The following is a 21,004-nucleotide window of genomic DNA, read 5'->3' as shown; positions in this document are numbered from 1 at the left end:
ATGGTTCATTACGGTATGAGAAATAGATTAGGGTTTCAAATAGATGATACCAATATAAAATTATTGAAAGAATAAAAAAACATTTTCATATTGACATGTCCTTGGGGATAGGGGTATAAGACCCTTGATATTGGTATAAAGTAGTTCATTCCAGTATGAACAAGAAAACTCAGCATAAAAATTTAATATATTTTAAGCACAAAATGGCCTTGTTCAAAGAAAGTTTAGATAAATCAAATACTTATCTTAAAGCTTATATGTGTGTGAGAGAGAGAGAGAGAGAGAGAGAGAGAGAAGTAAGGATATAGTTAGGATAAGAACAAGAGATTTAAGCTTATAGTCCAAACTTTGTTAAGTTTTCAAATACACATAATCATATGCAAAATAAACACCTTTCTATATCAACATGAAGTGAATCAACCTATGTATGCTACATTCAAGAGAAAGAAGAATCAAGAGAAGAAAGAAAAGCTTTTGTAGCTTATATCTGTTTTAATTTTTCTTTTAGATAATTTATGAAAACTAATTATGAGCTTAAACATGAATTAAAGTAAGATTTTATCCATGCAAGGACAAGATATGTTCACTTGTGTTTGACACACATTTGCAAGATTGCATCATATAAAAAGTCACAAGCTCATAAGTCCTTTAGGCTAAAATTCTATCCACACAAGGACAAGATATGCCCATGCATGTTTGACACATATTTGCATACACTTATGATTCATATTTTCCATCCATAATTGGACTGTAGGTATCTCACGTGTGTTTGATCATTCTTTATGTATATAGAACTTAGAGGATCTCATTCAATTTTAATCAAGGATATTTTTTTATAAAACTAAAAATTAAATATTAACTATATTTGGTTTCAATATAATTGAGATAATATTTACATACATATAATTTCTTAAATAAGAAGTTAAGATCCTATTTATTTCATCTCACTCAATCTTTTAAATTTATTCCTTCTCAAAAATATGTTTTGAAATTAAATCCTCAAAATTTATTTTAGTGTTTTGAATAAATTCTCCTCTCACAAATAATTACGTAGTAAATTCAAATTACCATGAAATAATTTCTTCTTAATATTAATTAACTACTAAAACTTAAGATGTTACGATTATTTTTCAAGCCCAATTGTCTTAAACTATTTTAAATGCAACCTTATCCTATCCTTAAACCCAAAATAATTGCAAGAGACTTCTCAAGGAGGAGGATGTTACATATTATAAGGATTCCAAAACCATCCTAAAGAAAAAGCCTTGGCCTTTTATCCTGTGTTGTCTGAACAAGTGTTTTTTTATATATTTTTTTCTATTGCTTATGTCATTTTGCCTTGTAATTATCTGGCTTATCTTACCTATTTAATACAAGGCAATATTCAGCTTCTATTCTATGAGTAGTATTGTGTTTGATTATTATAAGTTTAAGAAGGAGACAGAATCTCTCTCAAGACTAACAATTTGCATCAAGTATTATCATCATCAAAAAAGGAAAAAAATGTTAAACCTTGATTTTGATAATCACAAAATGAGAGAACATTTTATTTGATATGAAAATTTAAAAAGGGATTAACGGGTAATAAGAGTACTTGGCTTAATTCACTTTATTTCTGACTAAAGGTTTCCTGTTTCTATATGAATCCATTATACCAAAATAGCCAAGAAACTCTAAGTGTCTTAAATTAAGTTAAATTTGATTTTCTTTTCTTTTCAAAATTTAAGTATCTGACTTAACTTTGATTTCTTTGTGGACCAATTTCATGTTTTTGAAGTCTTTTAGAAGGTTTTATCTCTTATTCCATATCAAATTAATCTAAAAGCTTATGTAAAAATGGTTCTTTATACCGATACAAGCATAGCTATGCCAATATAAGTGTCCCTTATTTGATTGTCTTCTATGTTATTCCTATATAAGCCTCCTTATTCCTATATAATAATCTTTGGTTATGCCAATATAATGGCTCATTTCTCTATATTCTCTCTCAATCTTTTTATCTCATTATTCAGGAATAGCGATCCATGTTTTGGTAAAATTCTCTTATTCTTGCATAATCTTCTTATATGGGCATGACTTGTGTTATTCATGTATAATCTCTTTATTCCCATATAACATCTCATAAATCATTATCTTTTACAAAGATTTATTCCAATGTAATTAAATTATTTCGAAATAGCAAAGACTGTGCAAATTCATTAAATGTTCTTAACTATACCAGTATAGCTAACTTTATTCTAGTATAAACATCAAGATTCTTGCTCTATTTTTCATATTCGTCATCATAATCTTCAAAACTCATCTTATACTCACTCCTTTCACTTTCTGAGAGTTATATTTGCTCTATAATCATCCTAGAAACATTTTAAACATAACTACAGTAGGATTAAACTCTTATTGATTCTTTCATTATTCTTATACACATATAGCATTTGTTCTTTTGGTATAAACCTCACCTACCTTCTGTTAGAATATTAAATACAAAGAGCCATTACTTTCTTTACTTGTGAGAGAAAAACTCCGTTGTAAAGCATTATGTCATCTCCTCATTTTCGGATAAACTCAGAGGAAAGAAGATGAAGTGTCTAATGGCTATTTACTTGTGTCTAACAGATCATTTATGAAGATAATGAGTAAATGAATGACCAAGTTAACACACATGAGCATATCCATTTACTTGTTCACCAACCTTTTACTATGATATTCAATACAAGTAAGCTTCATTGATTGTAAACTTAAGGGTATAGGTATAATACACGGTTGTAATTGATCATATAATTATTTACATGTGTAATCAATAAATCAACTCATTAAAACTAAAAATGATAAGTATTCTAAAAACGCATAATTTTAAAGCAAGCCAAGTATGAATAAAATGTCTATAAAAACATTAACAAAGATTGCTTCTAGCGGAATGATCTATAATTGCTTAAGCACGAGATCTTGAGTTCGAGTTTGTAGAAATGTAGAAAGCATCTTTAGAAGAGTTGTCTTCAGTTGGGCCTAAAATACTTGAATATGTCTTAGTCAAATAGCCATATGAAAACATGTCAATAACAACTTATAAATAAAATACTTCCTTTCATCTTATTTCAAAGGGAGAATGACAAATAAATCTCTCTAAAATAGGGAAATTATAATTTGGTGAGAACTAGGCGTTTTGTCATTTTACCAATAACTTTAATGACAATTAGGTCCCTTGGGACTTAGAAGACATTATCATATTTTAGGGGATCAAATTATTATTTTTCTATTTTGGATATATTTATTTGTCATTCTTCCTAATCCAAAACATCATAAGACTGAAAAAAATGAAAATATATCACATTGTTACAAACATCTATGGTGATTTTCTTCTATCTTTCCTTGAAAACCAAATAAAATGTCCTATTTTACTATCAAAATTTAAAGTGAAAGTGTAAAGCGATCATAGACTCATGAGTGTGTATGCCCAAGTACAAAACACATATTATATTGTATTTTTTGTCTCCTTGAAAAACCATTATTAGCATAGACTTAACATTGAAGTCTGACATTGGCAAGTTACTTAGACACCTATGAATGCTCTGCATTGCGATTCCCAGTACTCTTTTATTTGCTTAACTCTTTCTATCCTCTCTGTTTGAAGCCTTTGTTCCCAATATTCCTGACAACTGTTAAGATATACAAATAAAGCCATGCAATAATTGCAATCAAATTAACAAAGACAATTTACAAGAGCTTATTCTTTTCTTGCCCTTTGCTGTTTGCGCCACCTTACATTTTAACTAATCCTACAATTTTGAAGTACATTCTTGATAACCCACTCCTCTATTTTTCTCATATTGTCCAAGGAAAAGAATGACTATAAATGAAGTGAAACCATACCTTCTGCCTAACAAGATATTCAGTTCTTCCAAGCGTATAGCACCTTGATAAACTCCTCCCTACAATAAAAGAAAAAAATAGAACTTTGAATGTTGCTAATAGTCCAATATAATAATTATGACAATTCAAGGATAGGAAAAGAAAAATATAATTATGACTTTAGTGTTCATTTTATGGTTGAATCTAAAGATTAAATCCAAAAATGACAAAAAAAATATTCCAAAAATAAGAAAAGAGAAAATACCACTACATTCCTCTATACTTTTATGTTATGTTTGGATATATAGGAATTTAGATTTAAATTTACATTTGAGCTAAATTCATTGTTTGGGTAATTAAAAATATATGAATTTGAATTTGACCTAAATTCAAATTTAAGTTTTACCTTAACTTTTTTATACTTTGAAATCTTTTCTAAACCTATATTATTTCAAATCATACCATAATCTATTTGCAATTTGACTAGTTTGTTGGCAGTGCTAAATAAACCAAATTATTGGTGACAACTTAGACTAGACCTCTACCGCCAATAAGGACCAGACAAAATTGGTACCAATCGAGAATAGATGGCCAACTTTCACCAAGACCAAATCGCTGATAATGACCGAGACTGGAGTGCAGGAAATGACTAGGACAGGATGATAGACTTTCACCAAGACCGGAGTGCAAGTAATTACCAAGATTGAATAGTCAACTTTTATAGGAATCGGCTGCCGATATTGACTGGGACAAGACCATTAGCACCAACTAGGATAGGATTGCTAGTGCCGACCAAGACTAAATAGCCTCTTGCAATTGATATCAGATGACTGGATCCCACTGTGACCGAGACTGATAACTTCAATTGAGACTGGACTAGCGACCTCGACTAGGACTAAACTATTGGTGCCAACCAAGATTGGAGTCCAGGAGAAGAATAGGATCGAATGGCTAACTTCCATTGAAATCATATCACCGACAATGATCGAGACAGGAGTGTAGGCAATAATCGAGACCAAAGTGTAGGCAATAACAAGGATCGGACTACCAACTTCCACTGAGACCAAACCACCTACACCAACATGAACAGGACTGCTGGCGCCAATCAAGATAAGACTACCAATATTGACCAGGATTTGATGGTCAGCTCCCACCATGACCAAGACCAGATCGACAACCTCAACTAAGAATTGATTACTGACGGTCTGGTACTAGTTGGCACCGGTGGTTTAGTCCCAATGTCAAATCAGGTCACAACATGATCCAACCATTTGATCCTTATCACAAGTAGTTATCGAATCCCAATTAGTGCAACAGTTTTGTCCTAGTCAACTCCAACAATCCTTCCCCTATAGGTGTCGGTGGTTAGGTTTCGATGGAAGCTAGCTGTTTGATCCCTGTCTTCTCCTTTACTCTGGTCTCAATTAATGCCGGCAGTCCTCTCCTCATTAATTTTAGTAATCAAGACTCGATCGGTGCTAACAATCCAGTCTTGATGGAAGTTGGCCTTCTGGTCCTAGTTGTCACCGACGGTATAATCCTAGTGGAAGTCTGCCATTTGATCCCAATAAGTGTTAGCGGTTCGATCTTAGTAGAGTAAGTTGTCTAGATTATTGACTTTAACTAGGACTGGACTACTGACGTTGTCCAAGTTGTTTTTAAATTTAAAAATAGAATTTAAAATTTTTAATTTTACTTGAGATCTAATCAAAGAATTTTAATATTATAATTTAAAATTTTTTATATCATCCAAATAAAGAACTTAACATTTGTAAATTTTAAATGTGAGGTTTGAAATATGAAATTTCAAATTCAAATTTTCAACCCAAATTCACCCATCCAAATATAATATTATTGTATTTTGTTTCAGTCCTTGTATAGTTGATTTTGTTTTTCCTCATCCCATATATTTGATTCGTTTGCAATGTTATTCTTCTAATTTGAAAAATATCTATGAGGATAATGAGCAGGCCTGAGTGATTTTTATTTTGATGATAATTACTTAATACTATTAAATTATGTGATAATTTGGAAGAGGCAGTTTAATCTACTAAATTGTGAACTATAAATTATGAACTATGTTAAGCCCAACCTTCAAAAAGATACCAAATTAAATACTCATGTTATATGTTTGGCCTTTGTAGTTTTCATTTAGTTAAAACTCAATCCATGAACTTAGATTCGGTGCAACCCAGTCTTTATATTTTTGATTCGGTTAAAACTTAATATTTAAACTTTGACTTTTGCAACCCAATCCTTATAGTTTTATTTATTTAAAATGTTGGTTTTTACAATTTATAAAATAACATTATAAGGAATAAAGTTATTATTAAAGTTTAGAGACTAATATTTTAAATGATTAAAATTAGAATAACTAAGTTGTACCAGGTTGAAGTTTAGGAAATGAATTATAACTGAATCAAACTTTAAGAATTAATTTATAACAACAACAAGCCTTTATCCCACTAGGTGGGGTCGGCTACATGAATTGCAAGACACCATTGTGCTCTATCATTTATCAAGCTTTTAGAAATATTATTAATTAAGAGATTGCATTCAATAACTTTCAAGAGTGTTCTCTTAGGCCTTCCTCTACCTCTCTTAATCGGACTCAAAGTTATATGTTCCACTCTTCTCACTGGTGCCTCCCTTGGTCTTCTTTGTACATACCCAAACCATCTCAACTGATTTTCTATCATTTTTTCCTCAATAGGTGCTACCCTCATTTTTTCGCGTATGTGCTCATTTTGAATTTTATCTTTACATGTACGTCCGCACATCCATCGTAACATTCTCATCTCTACTACTCCAACTTTATGCTCTTGCTGTCCCGTTAGAGTCCAGCATTCACTACTATATAACATTGCCTGTCTGATAGCAGTGCGATAAAACTTTCCTTTAAGTTTATTAGGCACCTTACGGTCGTAAATAACTCCTTTAGCTTTTCTCTAATTAAACCACCCAGCTTGAATTCTATATGAAATATCTCCACTGATTTCGCCATCATTTTGAATAATGGCTCCCAAATATCTAAATTTTTCCACTTGAGGTATAATTTAATCTCTCAATTTTACTTCCAAATTATTGTCGAATAGTCCTTTACCAAATTTACAATATAAATATTCTATCTTACTTCTACTCAAATAAAAACCTTTCGACTCCAATGTCCTACTTCATAACTCAAGTTTGCAATTAACCTCTTCTCTTGTCTCTGCTATAAGAATTATATCATCCGCGAAGAGCATACAATTCAGAATTTCCCCTTGAATATGTTCCGTCAAAACATTTAAGATCAAGTTGAACAAATAAGGACTCAGAGATGATCCCTGATGTAGTTAAATCTTTATAGGAAAATCCTTTGTTTGACCACTAGGCGTTCTTATACTAGTTTTTACCCCCTTATACATATCTTGTATGGCTTTAATATAAGCAATCCATACTCCTTTTTTTTCTAACACTTTCCAAAGCACTTCTCTTGGTATACGGTCATAAGCTTTTTCCAAATCAATAAAAACCATGTGTAGATCTTTATCTTTACAACGATACTTTTTCATTAATCCCATTAGTAGATAAATTGCCTCTGTAGTTGATCTACCTGGCATAAAACCAAACTGATTCTCAGAAATACTTGTATGCAATCTCAACCTGTGCTCAATTACTTTCTCCCACAATTTCATTGTGTGGCTCATAAGCTTAATCCCTCTATAGTTAGTACAATTTTGAATATCTTCTTTATTTTTATAAATAGGAATTAATGTACTTCTCCTCCACTCATCAGGCATTTTCTTGGACCGTAAAATCACATTAAATAACTTAGTTAACCATCTCACTCCTTCTTCACCTAAACATTTTCACGCTTCGATAGATATACAATTAGGTCCGTTGGCTCTACCATTTGCCATTTTCTTAAGAGCTTCTTTTACCTCCTTATCACGTATTATTCGATAGAATGACAAATTTTGTTCTCCTTCTCCAGTTACTAAATCCTCCAAGTTACTAGACGAACCCTCTCCATCATTGAAAAGTTTAGAAAAGTAAGTCTCCCATCTATTTTTTATTTCATCATCTGTAACTAAAGTTCTTCCCTCTTCATCCTTAATACACCTTACCTGTTTTAGATCTCTTGATTTTCTTTCCCTACTCTTGGCAATCTTATAAATATTTTGCTCTCCTTCCTTCATCTCAAGGCTCTTATAAAATTCTTCAAAAGTTTTAGAACGAGCTTCACCCACAGCTCTCTTAATTTCCTTCTTAGCCATACGGTACCTCTCCCAATTTTCCTCATTGTTACACAAATGTATGGCTTTAAAACAGTTCTTCTTATACTTGATTTTGTCCTGTACACTATTATTCCATCACCAAGACTCCGTATCTCTCGGACCAGAACCTTTTGATTCTCCCAAAACTACTTTTGCAACCTCCCGTATCTTTTTAGCCATATCCTCCCACATGATGTTAGCACTTTCCTGAGATTCCCAAATTCCTTTATCTAAAAGATTTCACTTAAAAATATCTTGCTTCTCACCTTTTAATTGCCACCACCTAATCCTTGGTGCTACTACTTGTCGACGTTTATAGATTTTACTCATAATACACACATCAAGGACTAGGACCCTATGTTGTGTCGTTACAGCATCTCCGGGGATCACCTTGCAATTTTTACAAAGTCTTCTATCTGTGTTCCTAACTAAAAGAAAATCAATCTGTGACCTTGAGGCTCCACTTTTGTAAGTGATGAGATGCTCATCTTTCTTCTTGAAACAAGTGTTGGCAATCTTAAAATCATACGCCAATGAGAAATCAAGAAGAGTTTGTCCTTCATTGTTTAGCTTTCCAAAACCAAAACCACCATGTACCCTCGCATACTGACCAGTTTCCCTCCCGACATGCCCATTAAAGCCTCCTCCAATAAAAATCTTTTCACTCTGTGGTATGTGTCGAATCAACCCCTCCAGATCCTCCCAAAATAATTCCTTAAGATTGGCTTCTGTCCCGACTTGCGGCGCATAAGCGCTAACAATATTAACACTCTCACGTCCAATTATCATTTTTAAGGAAATAATTCTATCTCCAATTCTGCTAACTTCTACAACGTTCTTCTTCCACTCCTTATCTATAATAATGCCTACTCCATTACATGCACTTACTTTTCCTGTATACCAAAGTTTGAAACCTTGAATATCCTTAGCTTCTTTTCCATGCCATTTTGTTTCTTGCAGGCAAAGGATATTGATTTTTTTTTGAATCATAACCCCTACAACCTCTACAGATTTACAATTCAATGTCCCAACATTCCAAGTACCAAATCTAATTTTACTCTCATGGACTAACTTCTTTAGCCGTGTGCGTCCAGAATGACGCGGTAGCCCTTGTTCATTTAACATTACATCCAGGTGCCGATGCAGCGGCTCTAACTCACTTATCACTGTACTCGAGCCATGCAGTGCGTTACTTACAGGCAACAACCTAGCATTAACATTATAACGTCTATTGTCCATGTTCATGATAGATTCAACAAAGTTTTCCATTGGCTGTTGATGGCTTAACACAACCCTCCTCCTTTACCCGGGCTTGGGACCGGCTATAAACATAGACGGAGTTTTAAGAATTAATTTATAACTAATTAAAATTCAAGAATTGAGTTATAAACAAGTCAAAGTCAAAAAAGTATAGGGATAAAGAATTAAGTTTTCCTAAACTTAATTAGCATTAGGAGATAATTATCTTTTGGACTGCATGGGTTGATTTTTTTTTTTTGGGTCATGTTTTAAGTTGGCGTGTTTTTAATGGGTAATTGATGAATTAGCAAGAATTGATCTTATGGTTGGTTAGCTTGGACTCTCTTTTACAGGACTTTTGCAATGGTTTGGGTTTACACCTAGTAAGTATGAAGGGCAGAGGTTCTCTTCACTCATTTAAGCAGGTCAAGATCTGAGTATTAATGATGATCATCCAATCCAAGACATCATTTCTCATTTTAAACAGGAACTGGTTTGCTACCATTAATTTTGTTTATAGGAATGTTGTTAGCATTGCTCATGGACTAGCTAGAAAAGCTCATTTTACTAAGGGCTCCTTTTATATCATTGATCATCCACTACCTTGGTTAGCTGAAAGGGGTCGACAATGAATGATTTTCTTGGCTCTCTTTTTATTATCCATTGCTAGATCCTTTCTTGTCTGATTATTAATGCATTTCAATTTTCACTCAGGAAAAAAAAAAGATCTGAGTATTTGAAAAAGGTAAATCACTTTTGGATTTCTGATTTTGACTGCATCAGAGGGGTGGTTGATTTGCGATGGTTACCTCCTGGCTTTGTGACATTGATGAGCAAATTGTTCAGGTAGGCGAGGCTTGGAGCCAAGTCTATGTGCTTGGCATGTTCAGGCTTTCTAAAAATTTTAGTAGAGACCATGATAGAAATTTTGAAATAAAGGCAGATTTGAGAAATTCAAGACGTGCGGTAAGGATGGTGAAGGGTTGGAAATGGCTAGAATTGAATCATCTTTTACAAGATCTTCACCTCTGAAATTAGTATCATCCTTCTATATCTATTCACAATCTCGTTTTGAGTAACTGAATGCCCTGCTTTGGTATAATCTCTTGGTATATTTTGATGTTTGTTGGTTGGTTTCATCCCTTAACTTTGAATTTGGGCTGGTGCAGATAAAGGTGCACTAGGTAACTATTAGGTCATGTTTGGTACATTAGAATTGGGTCCAAGAGAAATGGAATTGGAATTGGAATCATGTTTTCACTTGTTTGGTATGCATGAATCCAATTCCTTATGGATTCCAATTCAACCAAAATACCTAGAATTTAATTCCATCTTCATCATGATGGAATTGCCACAATTCCATGGAATTGCCACAAGTGCCCCACATACACACTCCATCATGATAGTTGAGTTTTTTATTTTTTTTATAAGGGCATTTTGGTCTTTATCTATTTTAAATACATATATTTATTAATATTATATTCAGATTCCATCTTCATACCAAACATACATTTATAACTCAATTCTATTCTGATTCCAATTCCGATTCCAATTCCAATTCCGATTCCGATTCCATCAAAAACTCTTCCATCATACCAAACGAGGCCTTACTTCTTGTTAGGGATCTGATTCTGTTTGCCATTTTTTTTTTAATTTGGAAGTTTGCTTGAATTGGTTGCCTCTCCATGATCAATAGGAGGATTGTCTAAATGATTGTTGAGGATAAGGGATGGGTTCTACCAGGTGCTTGCTTAAAATTTCTCAATAGCTATGGTGAAATCTAGGTTTCATGGGCTTCTATTAATAAGCAAAGGTCTAATGCGGTAATCATTTTGATGATGCCTGAATCATTTCCTTTGGTTGAAGTTGTTAAATGTTAAGTAGTGGCAAAGCCGTGATCTTATATCCAGCGGTTCATTTAAATGTTAATAATTGAAAAAATAATAAATAAAAATTATTAAAAATTGCATATCTTATAAATTTTCTCCATGTGGTTTTATATTTTGAGATCTTTGAACAATCAACACATTATCAAAGCCATTAAATAACATTTTTCTCTTCTAAATATACTATTTCTCTTTCCTTCTTTCTTTCTGTTATTATTTCTTAATTCAACTTTTAATTGTAGACTTACAAGTGCAACGAGCTTGTGAGAGGCATTCAACAAGCTTACTTTTGAGTCTTGAATTTTCATTCTTCATTACTCTTTTTCTTACTAGTATTTGTAACAAGGACAATGTAGGTCTAGTTTAGTTAAATTAATTTTTTTCCTATATTTTTAAAAGAATTGACAAATAATATTGGTATTTAAGTATGGTGAAATAATTGGCTAATATTCAACAGGGGTTAAAATGTTGAATCTTGAATTTAGGATAAAAAGTAAGATTAAAATGGATTTAAAGTTTAAATATTAAAATAAAGGGTTGTAAAATATAAGAAGGAAAAGGTGTAAACTGTAAAATATGAAAACCAATACTCCTTTACATATCATTTTTTTCAAGTGAAAATAACATGTGGCTCTTGGTGGAGCTTTGTTGCCACTGCTCATCCATTATGGATTTTATCTTTTGAGTAGGTCCAAAGAAGTTTTTCCCAGGCTACAACTTGTATTGTTTGAGTTATGGTTACAGAGATGTGCTCTTAAAATTAGATTTCCAAGTCTCCATCCTGTTATGTCCTGCATTGGAAGAATTTGAGAAAAATTCTAACTATATAAGTGGGTGTAATGGGTTAACCTTTAAAGAGGGAGTAATGATTTCGTGAGTATCCGCTCAAGTTCCTTTCCTGAATCAGGATCACAAAGTATTTGGGATGCTACTTTTGGATTTACTTCTTGTTATGTCTAAATTGTGTTCTACATTGTTTTTCTTGGTATGAGCATGTAATATATGTGTGAAGTTTCTAATTAAAAAAATATAATTTTAAATCTCTACACTTTATTCAAATTTTATTATAAGTTTTTGTAATTTTTTTTTTGTATTCTAACTCTCTACACTTTTATTTTTTGGTGATTTAGGTCCTTTCATGAGGGATATTATAAGAAATTAGAACACTGAAAAAAATTTAGAGATTTATAATAAAACTCGAGCAAAATATAAAGATCTAAATTTATGCCTTCCCTTTCTAATTTAATAAATAAATAGCATTTTTCGGCGCCAAAAAAGCATGGGCCGGGTTTTATATATATATATATATAAAAGACATATGGACTCACCACCCGGCATAGGGGACACTTTGCTGCAGAGTTCGATGCCTTGAGCCCATCAACAATAGCTACTGATGCAGATGAACAAGCGCACGTGTAGCAGAAGATATGGCCACAAGTTAGACAAACCGGATCAAAAACAGTGTCCTGCGTCACTCGCAAGCCAGATTAATATTATCAGTGAAAGATGAAATTTAAAATGAAAAAAACATGGCCTCTTGTTAGAGAGCAGGAAAATTATATCGATCAAAAAAATATTAAACAGTTAAACTTTTAATAAAAAAAATTGGAAACCATAGTAAGGAAATATATACATATTAAAACACATCTTGAATAATTGTAAGAGAAAATTACATTTAGGTCTGACAAAATAAAATTTATTATTCAGAAGTTTCATAAATTTTACAAAATACTTTCAAATCCTATGTATTGATAACTTGACTAAGGTCATTGATAATTAAACACCAGTCATTTATAACTTGTAAAGAAAATGGCGATTAGCAAATTGTAAATGATCATCGTTCAATTGTCAAATACTCTTAGTCAAATTGTCAATACACAGGATTTGAGATCTAAAAGTATTTTATTAAATTTATAAAACCTCTCAGTAATAAACTTTCTCCTGTGAAGCTTGAATGTAATGTTTTCTAATTGTAACAAGGTCATGGGAGAAGATAATGAGTAAATAAAATTTTGGTTCTATGACATGATCATATTAAACAGGTGTAACCTCGGAGTGTGTGATATTACAACTTACAACAAGCACGTGATATTCACATAAAAAAAAAGAAAAAGAAAAAAGAGCAGTAATGAATGGGAAATCCCAAAGCAACTTACCAAGCATATAGAACAAGTCAATTCAATATCAAGTTTGGTGGAATCAAAGTGCTCAAAAGTAAGCGATGGTTTATTATCCTTAAATGTAAGGTAGTATCCATCAAAGGAATTATTAGATTCCTTGTTCATTGATTCGCTCTTGGCTTCCCTTAAATTGATGTGGAAGGCCATGAGTTCTAAAAGCCAGGGACTCCGAAGAATTTCCACGTGCATACTCTGGGCTCTTGACTTGAATAATTGCCCTTGCTTCGAATAATGAATCTGCACTCACAGTCAACATATGAGTGTGCGCGCGCGCTAGTGAATGTGATTCTATTTACAAGATGCTTGAGACATTTTCCACGCGCTTTTAAGAAAGATTTATATACATACATACATACATACATATATATATATATATATATATTATTAACAAAATTTTAGATTATGAGTTGGGTATTAAAACCTCACTAAAGCCAATACATATATCTCCAAACTTAAAGAATATTTATAAATATACTTACATATCTTTATTCAAACATTAACCTTCAAATAAAGTCTAAAATAAGGGTCAAATAAGCTTATTTTTATGGTAGTTATCCATCAATAAAGTTTTTTCATTAGGAAGAGGATTTGAATGCATGGCCTTATGACTAAATATGAGTTAAATCCAAGCCAACTAAACTAACATTTGTTGATAGAAAAGTTATTATATTATATTTACTTTATTTGTTAAAAATATATCTCAACACTCTAATTATACACTTATTGATTAAAGGAAGACAATGTACCATTTTATTATTTGTGCAAATGCTTTCTCAATTTAAAGGGTAAGACTTGAAAACTATTTTATCTTTTTATTAGACACCTTATAATTTGGATGACTTTTTGTTTTTGTAAAATGCCTAATAAATAAAACAAAATTAGTATATTTATGAAGAGCATCAATCAAAGTTATCAAGTTATCAAGTTATTATTGTACATAGATATGTAAAAAAAGACTCAAAACAATTACTTTGTCCTTATTAAATGTCTTGTGCTTTGGTGTTTCTTTACTAATTAATAGGGATGGAAATAGGTCATCAGGCCCTTATCAAGCAGCCTAGAGTGACCTAGTTAGGCCTAAGGCTTGTTTAGAATTTTAGATCTATTTAGGCCTAAGGCCTAACTGAACAATTTCTTTATAATTTAACTAAACAACAATTTCCTAATAAGTGGAATTCATGATATCTACTTTTTAAAATTTTAAATAAATTAAATAATTTCAATTAAGTTCCTTAATGACTTAATCTATGTGAAGTTATGAAACAGTCCCTATTAAATAAGGACGGAAGGAGAGTATTAAAACATGATATCTTAATGAGCACTATATATATATATAAATATGAAGGATTAATTGTTAATGGAGTACAATAACACCACACATAATGCATGTAGCTTATCATATTTTTGAAAAGTGTAGCCTAATGAAAAGGAGGATTTGTGTACCTTATCGTATTTTTCGAGTATCTTGTGAATTACAGTGGAAGTGATTAGGGCGTAAGTAACAAGATCTTTGCCTTCTTGAATGTGGTCAATATGTTGTTGTCCACATAATTTGGTTTTGAAGGATAGAAAGTACTTCTTGAAGCTAGAAGCACGATGAAGCTCAATCAATTTCCGGGCTCGATCGTTAAAGTAAGCCACTACTTCACTCATCCCATTGAGAAGAGAAGGAAAGAAGGAGCTTCCATCACACACTGCACATATATATATAGTAAGATACTCAATAATCAATTAGCTTTATTGTCAAATTAATCATGCATATATGAAACATAAGCCTTCTTTTCCCTTAAATTGGATCATCAGATATTTCATTATAAATTAAAGGGTACAATACTAAAATGCATTTCTAAAACCAGAAGTAAGCTAGATTTTAATAACCATGATAGAAATTAAATCAATCCAGAACAAGAAAAAAAGGCAAACAATCAGAATAAAAACCAAATCAAAATCAAAAGATCATACACCATATCAATAAGAACAAAACCAAAACTATTAAAATCAGAATCAACATCAAAATATAATTACAGCACAAGGAATTAAAAAAATAATGGATTGAGAACATGGAGTAAATCAACGCAGAAGATGAAGAAAACTTGAAGAAGAAGGAAGAATCTTGAGCAAAAATCAGAACACATTGAAAAACTCTCCCACTTGTTCAGATCCAATAATATGGACATTCCTATGAGTCTCTTTTATTTGTATATATAGTAACGATACACCTTTTTGTCTCCTGGGTTATTGAACTAGATAGGGATATATGCTTGTCTTAAACCAACAACGAATTCCTTTCAATGAAGCACTCGAAATTAATTAAAACGAGATCCCTATGCTATGAAAAAAGGGGGGAAGAAAATAGGAGATCCCTAGTCTTGCGTGTGAAAAATTGATACAAGGGAGAATGACAGTTTCGAGACCAAATATGAATTTGATTTCAACGAAAAACCAACGATTCTGAAATTTCAATAGAAGACCAACGATATTCGTATATTGTAAGAACATGGGCCAAATCACTATAACAGATTCACTGCAAATGCTAAAGCGAGATATAGGAAATTAAAGATGAAGGCAGCAGAAAGAAATCATTAGATAAATGTGTGTTTGTGTGTTAGGTAGAGGTATTGCCTGGGCAACGATCGGTGCACTTTGGGACTGCAAGGGCTTCTTCTTCTTCTCCTCCTCCTCCTCCGGTGATGCCTTTCCGGCAAGGACAATCTCTGCGACATGTTTTCAAGATAGTCTTGAGCTTATTGATATCAACTTCAGGAAGCTTCTTCTCCTGCTGGCTTTGCATGTAGTCATTGTATTTCTTGCAGTACAACTTCGTCATCTTTCATCAGAAAACTTTCTTCTGCTGATCTTCTCTGCAATTTCAGGTCCTTCAATGTTTCAATGATCGAGATTTGACTCTTCAAGCCGAAGGTTAATGATGATGATAATAATAATAATAACATATGTGTGAGAGAGAGGGAGTAGAGAGAGAAGCAAGGCTGTGTGAGAAAGGCACATGCATTTTTGAAGGCAAGTGTTCAAGGCACATGCACCCATTAGGGAATTAGTTTCCCTAGTCATTCTAAGGATGACCATTCAGATTTTCAAATTTAAAATATTATTATATATTATATTTATTTAAATAAATATTTATAAAAATTATAAAATAATTTTAATGAATTTTTTATTTTTAATTCAGGCTAGATTTAATTTAGAGCGTCCAATTTAATATTAAAATTTTTATAATTGATATATATTGATTATCTAAATATATTCTACACAGTTCATGATTGTATAGAATACATTTGAATAATTAATATATATCAAATATAAAAATTTTAATATTATATTGGACCCTCTAGATTAAATCTAAACTATATTAAAAATAAAAAAATTTAATAAAATTATTTTATAATTTTTATAAATTTTTTTAATAAATATAATATATAATAATATTTTATTAAATAATTGAATAGTTCAAATCTCATTTTAAGAACGAGGACATGGTGCTCATATTTGGGATCAGCATGGAAAGTTGGAAACCCACCTATTAACACTGTGGTTGTTTTTATTCTATCTTATTTTATTCAAGAAGTTGACTTTAACAAAAAAAGATCAGTTGTATAATTGATTTTTATTTTGTCAGATGTATATATTATTATGTGTAGTAGTTAAGACACTGTCAAAACTGTACGGCATTGATATTTTAAAATTAATTATGAGTTATTTTTTAACGATGATGATGATTTCATCCATGACAAACGCGAGGAATTTAAGGAAAAAAAAGGTGAAGCGAGGATCTGGATTCAGACATTATTGGCGATTGGCAAATATAATAAAAACTTGGCCCTTTTTTTGGGGGGGGGGGTGTGGGGATTTCATTAAATTAACGATACTGTAGGTAATTCTTGTCCAATCAGATCCAATAAACTCTGAAAATACACTACAGAGTATAAGCACCTAACTGAAATTATCTTTCTTTGCAAAGTGACCGAAATTAAAGTCCAAATAATGTTCAAAGAAAGAATTTTCTGATAACATACAAGAGAAGCCGTTTTTGAGACAAGTTTTTTCATGACTTGCACGAAGACATCATCAGAGGCTACTTCGAGTTGCTGTCAGTGGCAGAGCCACATATGCTTAAGTGGGTGCAAATGCACCCCTTCACTTTAAAAAAAAAATTATAAATAAAATGTAAAAAATTTACAACTTTGCACCCCTCCCATTTTTAATATTTTGCACTCTCTCAATTAAATAAAAAATATTTAAACTCAAAAAATTATTAAATATATAATATTTTAATTATTTATATAAAATATAAAGTGTATATTTACAATAAATAATCATATCAATTTGTTCAATATAATTTTTTAAAATAAAAATAATGATAAAATTATTTATGTTATTATAATCTTTTCCTAGCATAATTATTATTTTTTAAAAATATTAATTTTTTATTAAATTATTCCACATCCCTCACTATAGATCCTGGCTTTATCATTGGTTGCTGTGATTCTTGTTCGGCAACCAAAGTGAGAGGTGATTGAGGATGCTTTGGAGGTATGCAATGCTCGACTGGACCAGAATCATAGGAAACCTTTCTTCCTCGACCACTACAATGGGATGCGATTCTCATCTTCGTCCTATCCTGCTATGTGACTGTATGCTGCTGCTGTGGGATCGTTTTCTCCTGAATCAAGTTATCGTACTGTGGGGCATGGGTATCTATGGAATGTTTTTTTTAAGTAAATTTTCTATAATGTTTGATGTTAAAATTGCAAAATAGATGGGTGGGTGAATGTTCTTCTAGAAATTTATGATTTTAAGTTGTGATGTCCAGAATAATTGTATGTTGTGTTGTAAAATGATTAATGTTATATTGTGAATATGGTAATAATTGTAGTCGTGAATTTGTTAACTTGGTCCAATGCTAATAAGGTAATTGAAGTGAACAGGGTTCGTCTCTTTGAATCTGCCAATCTGGTTGCAGTTTATTCTTTTCCTCTGTCCGTCGACCATGCAAGGGCAAGAGCTAATGTGTCTTGCATAACTCTGCCATGACTCCTTTTGTTTCAAAAATAACATCTTTGAGAAGATAACATCTTTGAGAAGTAATGTTAAACATTTATCAAGTAATATTATTTGTTTAACAAGTAATGTTACGAAATTTACAGTTTAATATAATAACTTGACAAGAAGCCTATGATGATGCCTTCATACGGGTCGGGGGAAAACTTCTCACAAAAATGGCTTCGCTTGTATGTTATTATTGAGAGCTTTTTTTTTTTCTATTTATTTAAACACATGGGCTTTTTGGTCATTTCATAAAGAAAGATAATTTCAATTAGGTGTTAATATCCTGCAGTCACTATTATAAAAAAAAGGCTTTTTGAAACACTTATTTTTTGTCTTTGCAAGCACTTTAATAGTATTTCTGTAACTAGTACTCCTATATGTATGAAAGTGCTTTCTAAGCGCTCTTGTAGGTGTGGCTTACGAAAGCACATCTAGAAAAAAGCACTCTCTTAAGCATCCCAACAAAGAACACAAATTGAGTTTAAGGGAGGATTACCATAGTGCTTCTTCCAAAAGTACTATCGCATGCAGCTTTGTACTAGCACTTTTCTCAAGAAGTACTCTCATATGTAGTTTAATTTTTTTTTAAAGAAAATCCCCCTTAATCAAACTCATTTGTATATAAATTTTAATAAATTTTATCATAAACCATTGTTCAAAATAATAATAACACAATTTAAACACTAAAAATGATAAATTTATTAAACATTTTAAAATTATAAATCATTACAAACTAGTCAAAATTCAATCACCACTTGGAATGATACAATGTAAAATTTTAAAAATTTCCTAAGCATAATAGATTACATCCCTCAAGCTAGTATGGTACCATAAACACAGATGACTTCCCTCTCTACTCATACTCCTTCAATAGCATTTTGTTCCTTTGTGAAACCAAAACTAAGATAAGTTCACAAAAGCAAGACACAACAGGAAAAAAAAAAAATAGGGCAATGAGTGATAAGTTCACAAAGGCAAGATACAACAGAAAAAAAATAAGACACTGAGTGATGATTTCTCATGTTCATATTTGATATAAATTAGCAAATGAAATGTTTATTAAATTCACAAAAAAATCACTCCGAACAAGTAATCTACAAGCATCCTTCATGATAATATTTGACAAAACTTTACAATAAAAATAAAATAGGAAAATAGTTAGAAAGCAATTACCTTCTCAATGCATAATTTCACAATTAGATAGACACACGTCCATCACCTTGAAAATAAATATTATAAAAAATAAAATAATAAGGGAGATTGACATTCATAATTTGGCTATATGGCCTTTGTTCACGGGTATGAAAATACTTATACTTTAATACTGTTGCTAGCATTAATTAATCAAAATGTTGGAATCAAGTTGTAATTAGTTAAAGTTCTTTATAAATATGGGCAGTAGAATTGAGGCGTGGGATAACTCCCAAAAACTTTTAACTCCCACAAAAACTTATCCTTCTAGCCAGGTTTAAGGGAATAGCAAAATAAAATGGCCTATCAGTGAAAGAGATGAATCTATAAAGTGGGACTAAGGGAGCATTTCCTTGACAAAGAGCATACATATTTGGCAAACTACTAAACATTCAGTTGTTGATTTGTCAGGAGGGACATAATTCATAGAAGAACAAGCTCTGCAACAAACTGCACTCCATACTGGAACAAGAAAATATCAAATTAAACAAAACTAAGCTAAAATTCCATAAATCTTTGGATGAAGATGTCAATGAATAAAAACTGCTTCGATTGTTAGCCCATCATTGAAACCGTCACCAGCTTGTAAATAACATATGCAACCGCAAGAGTACACATAAGGGTAGAAGGAGAACGGTCAATAGCAGCACAAGAGATCAACGGCGACTCAGCTTCTATTGGACGATGACTCCTACTTGGTGAACTGTGCTTCGTGCTCGACAGTACCCAGATCTAGTTTTACAGATCTAGAATGGCGCTTCATGTTCGAGCTACAATGGCCAAGATCAATGACGAAACAGCTGCGGGTTCAATACGGTGGCTCTCGACGATGGTTTCTGGTCTGCAATGCTGGAGGAGATGGGTTCGTGGGGTTGGGGACTGGCTGGAGGTGGGAGGAATAGAGAGGAAGAGAGATCGTGAAGGTGGGGGTTAGGGGAGCCCAAACAGATCTGATCTTTCATATCTGTTTTAATTTCTTTTTGGTGGTTACAGAGCGCATCCAGGTGGAAGCGCTCTAAAAACGGGCACCTTCAAAAGCACTCCATGTGGAGTGCTCCAAAAGGACTTGCCTTCAATTGGGTATAATTTTTTAAAAATAAATTATTAACATTTAATATTGTAAAATTACTTTTATTAAATAATTAATATATTAATGATAAAAATAATTTCAAATAATTAAATAATAGTTAAAATAGTATTTTAAATAATAATTAAATTAAATATTAAATTTATAATAAATTTACAAAATTAATATTAATTAATTGGCTAAAAGTACAATAATAAATAAAATTATAATATAATATTTCATAAATTATTTTATTAATATATAAATTAATTA

General features: G+C 31.8%; 1 protein-coding gene across 2 annotated transcripts; it reads right to left on the bottom strand.

Annotated features, from left to right (window-relative positions):
* Positions 1 to 2,761: 2,761 nt before the first annotated feature.
* LOC129295040 (probable E3 ubiquitin-protein ligase BAH1-like 1) lies at positions 2,762 to 16,413 on the bottom strand. Of its 2 annotated transcripts, none has more exons than XM_054933521.1 (6): positions 16,033 to 16,413; positions 14,854 to 15,104; positions 13,387 to 13,647; positions 12,559 to 12,696; positions 3,868 to 3,926; positions 2,762 to 3,003 (listed from the first exon to the last, which is right to left on the bottom strand). In XM_054933521.1, the coding sequence occupies exons 1-6, from the start codon at positions 16,235 to 16,237 to the stop codon at positions 2,994 to 2,996; spliced, it is 924 nt and encodes a 307-aa protein (XP_054789496.1). In that variant the 5' UTR covers positions 16,238 to 16,413; the 3' UTR covers positions 2,762 to 2,993. The 2 variants fall into 2 exon arrangements, with proteins under 2 accessions (XP_054789496.1, XP_054789495.1); XM_054933520.1 differs by lacking the exon at positions 2,762 to 3,003 and adding an exon at positions 3,412 to 3,653.
* Between the last annotated feature and the right edge of the window lie 4,591 nt (positions 16,414 to 21,004).

This window comes from Prosopis cineraria, unplaced genomic scaffold (genome assembly GCF_029017545.1).
Source record: "Prosopis cineraria cultivar Desert tree isolate PC_DT_omini unplaced genomic scaffold, ASM2901754v1 PC37, whole genome shotgun sequence".
NCBI lineage: Eukaryota > Viridiplantae > Streptophyta > Magnoliopsida > Fabales > Fabaceae > Prosopis > Prosopis cineraria.
Note: the sequence above shows the minus strand (reverse complement) of the source record. Positions and strands in the feature narration are given on the sequence as shown.

Coding starts and splice junctions, on each gene's coding strand:
- LOC129295040 (XM_054933520.1), bottom strand. CDS start 16,237: ATGACGAAGTTGTACTGCAAGAAATACAATGACTACATGCAAAGCCAG. Junction 13,648..14,853: donor TACTCGAAAAATACGATAAG/GTACACAAATCC, acceptor CTGTGAGTGCAG/ATTCATTATTCGAAGCAAGG. Junction 3,927..12,558: donor AGTGTCCCCTATGCCGGGTG/GTGAGTCCATAT, acceptor CTTTTATTGTAG/GGAGGAGTTTATCAAGGTGC.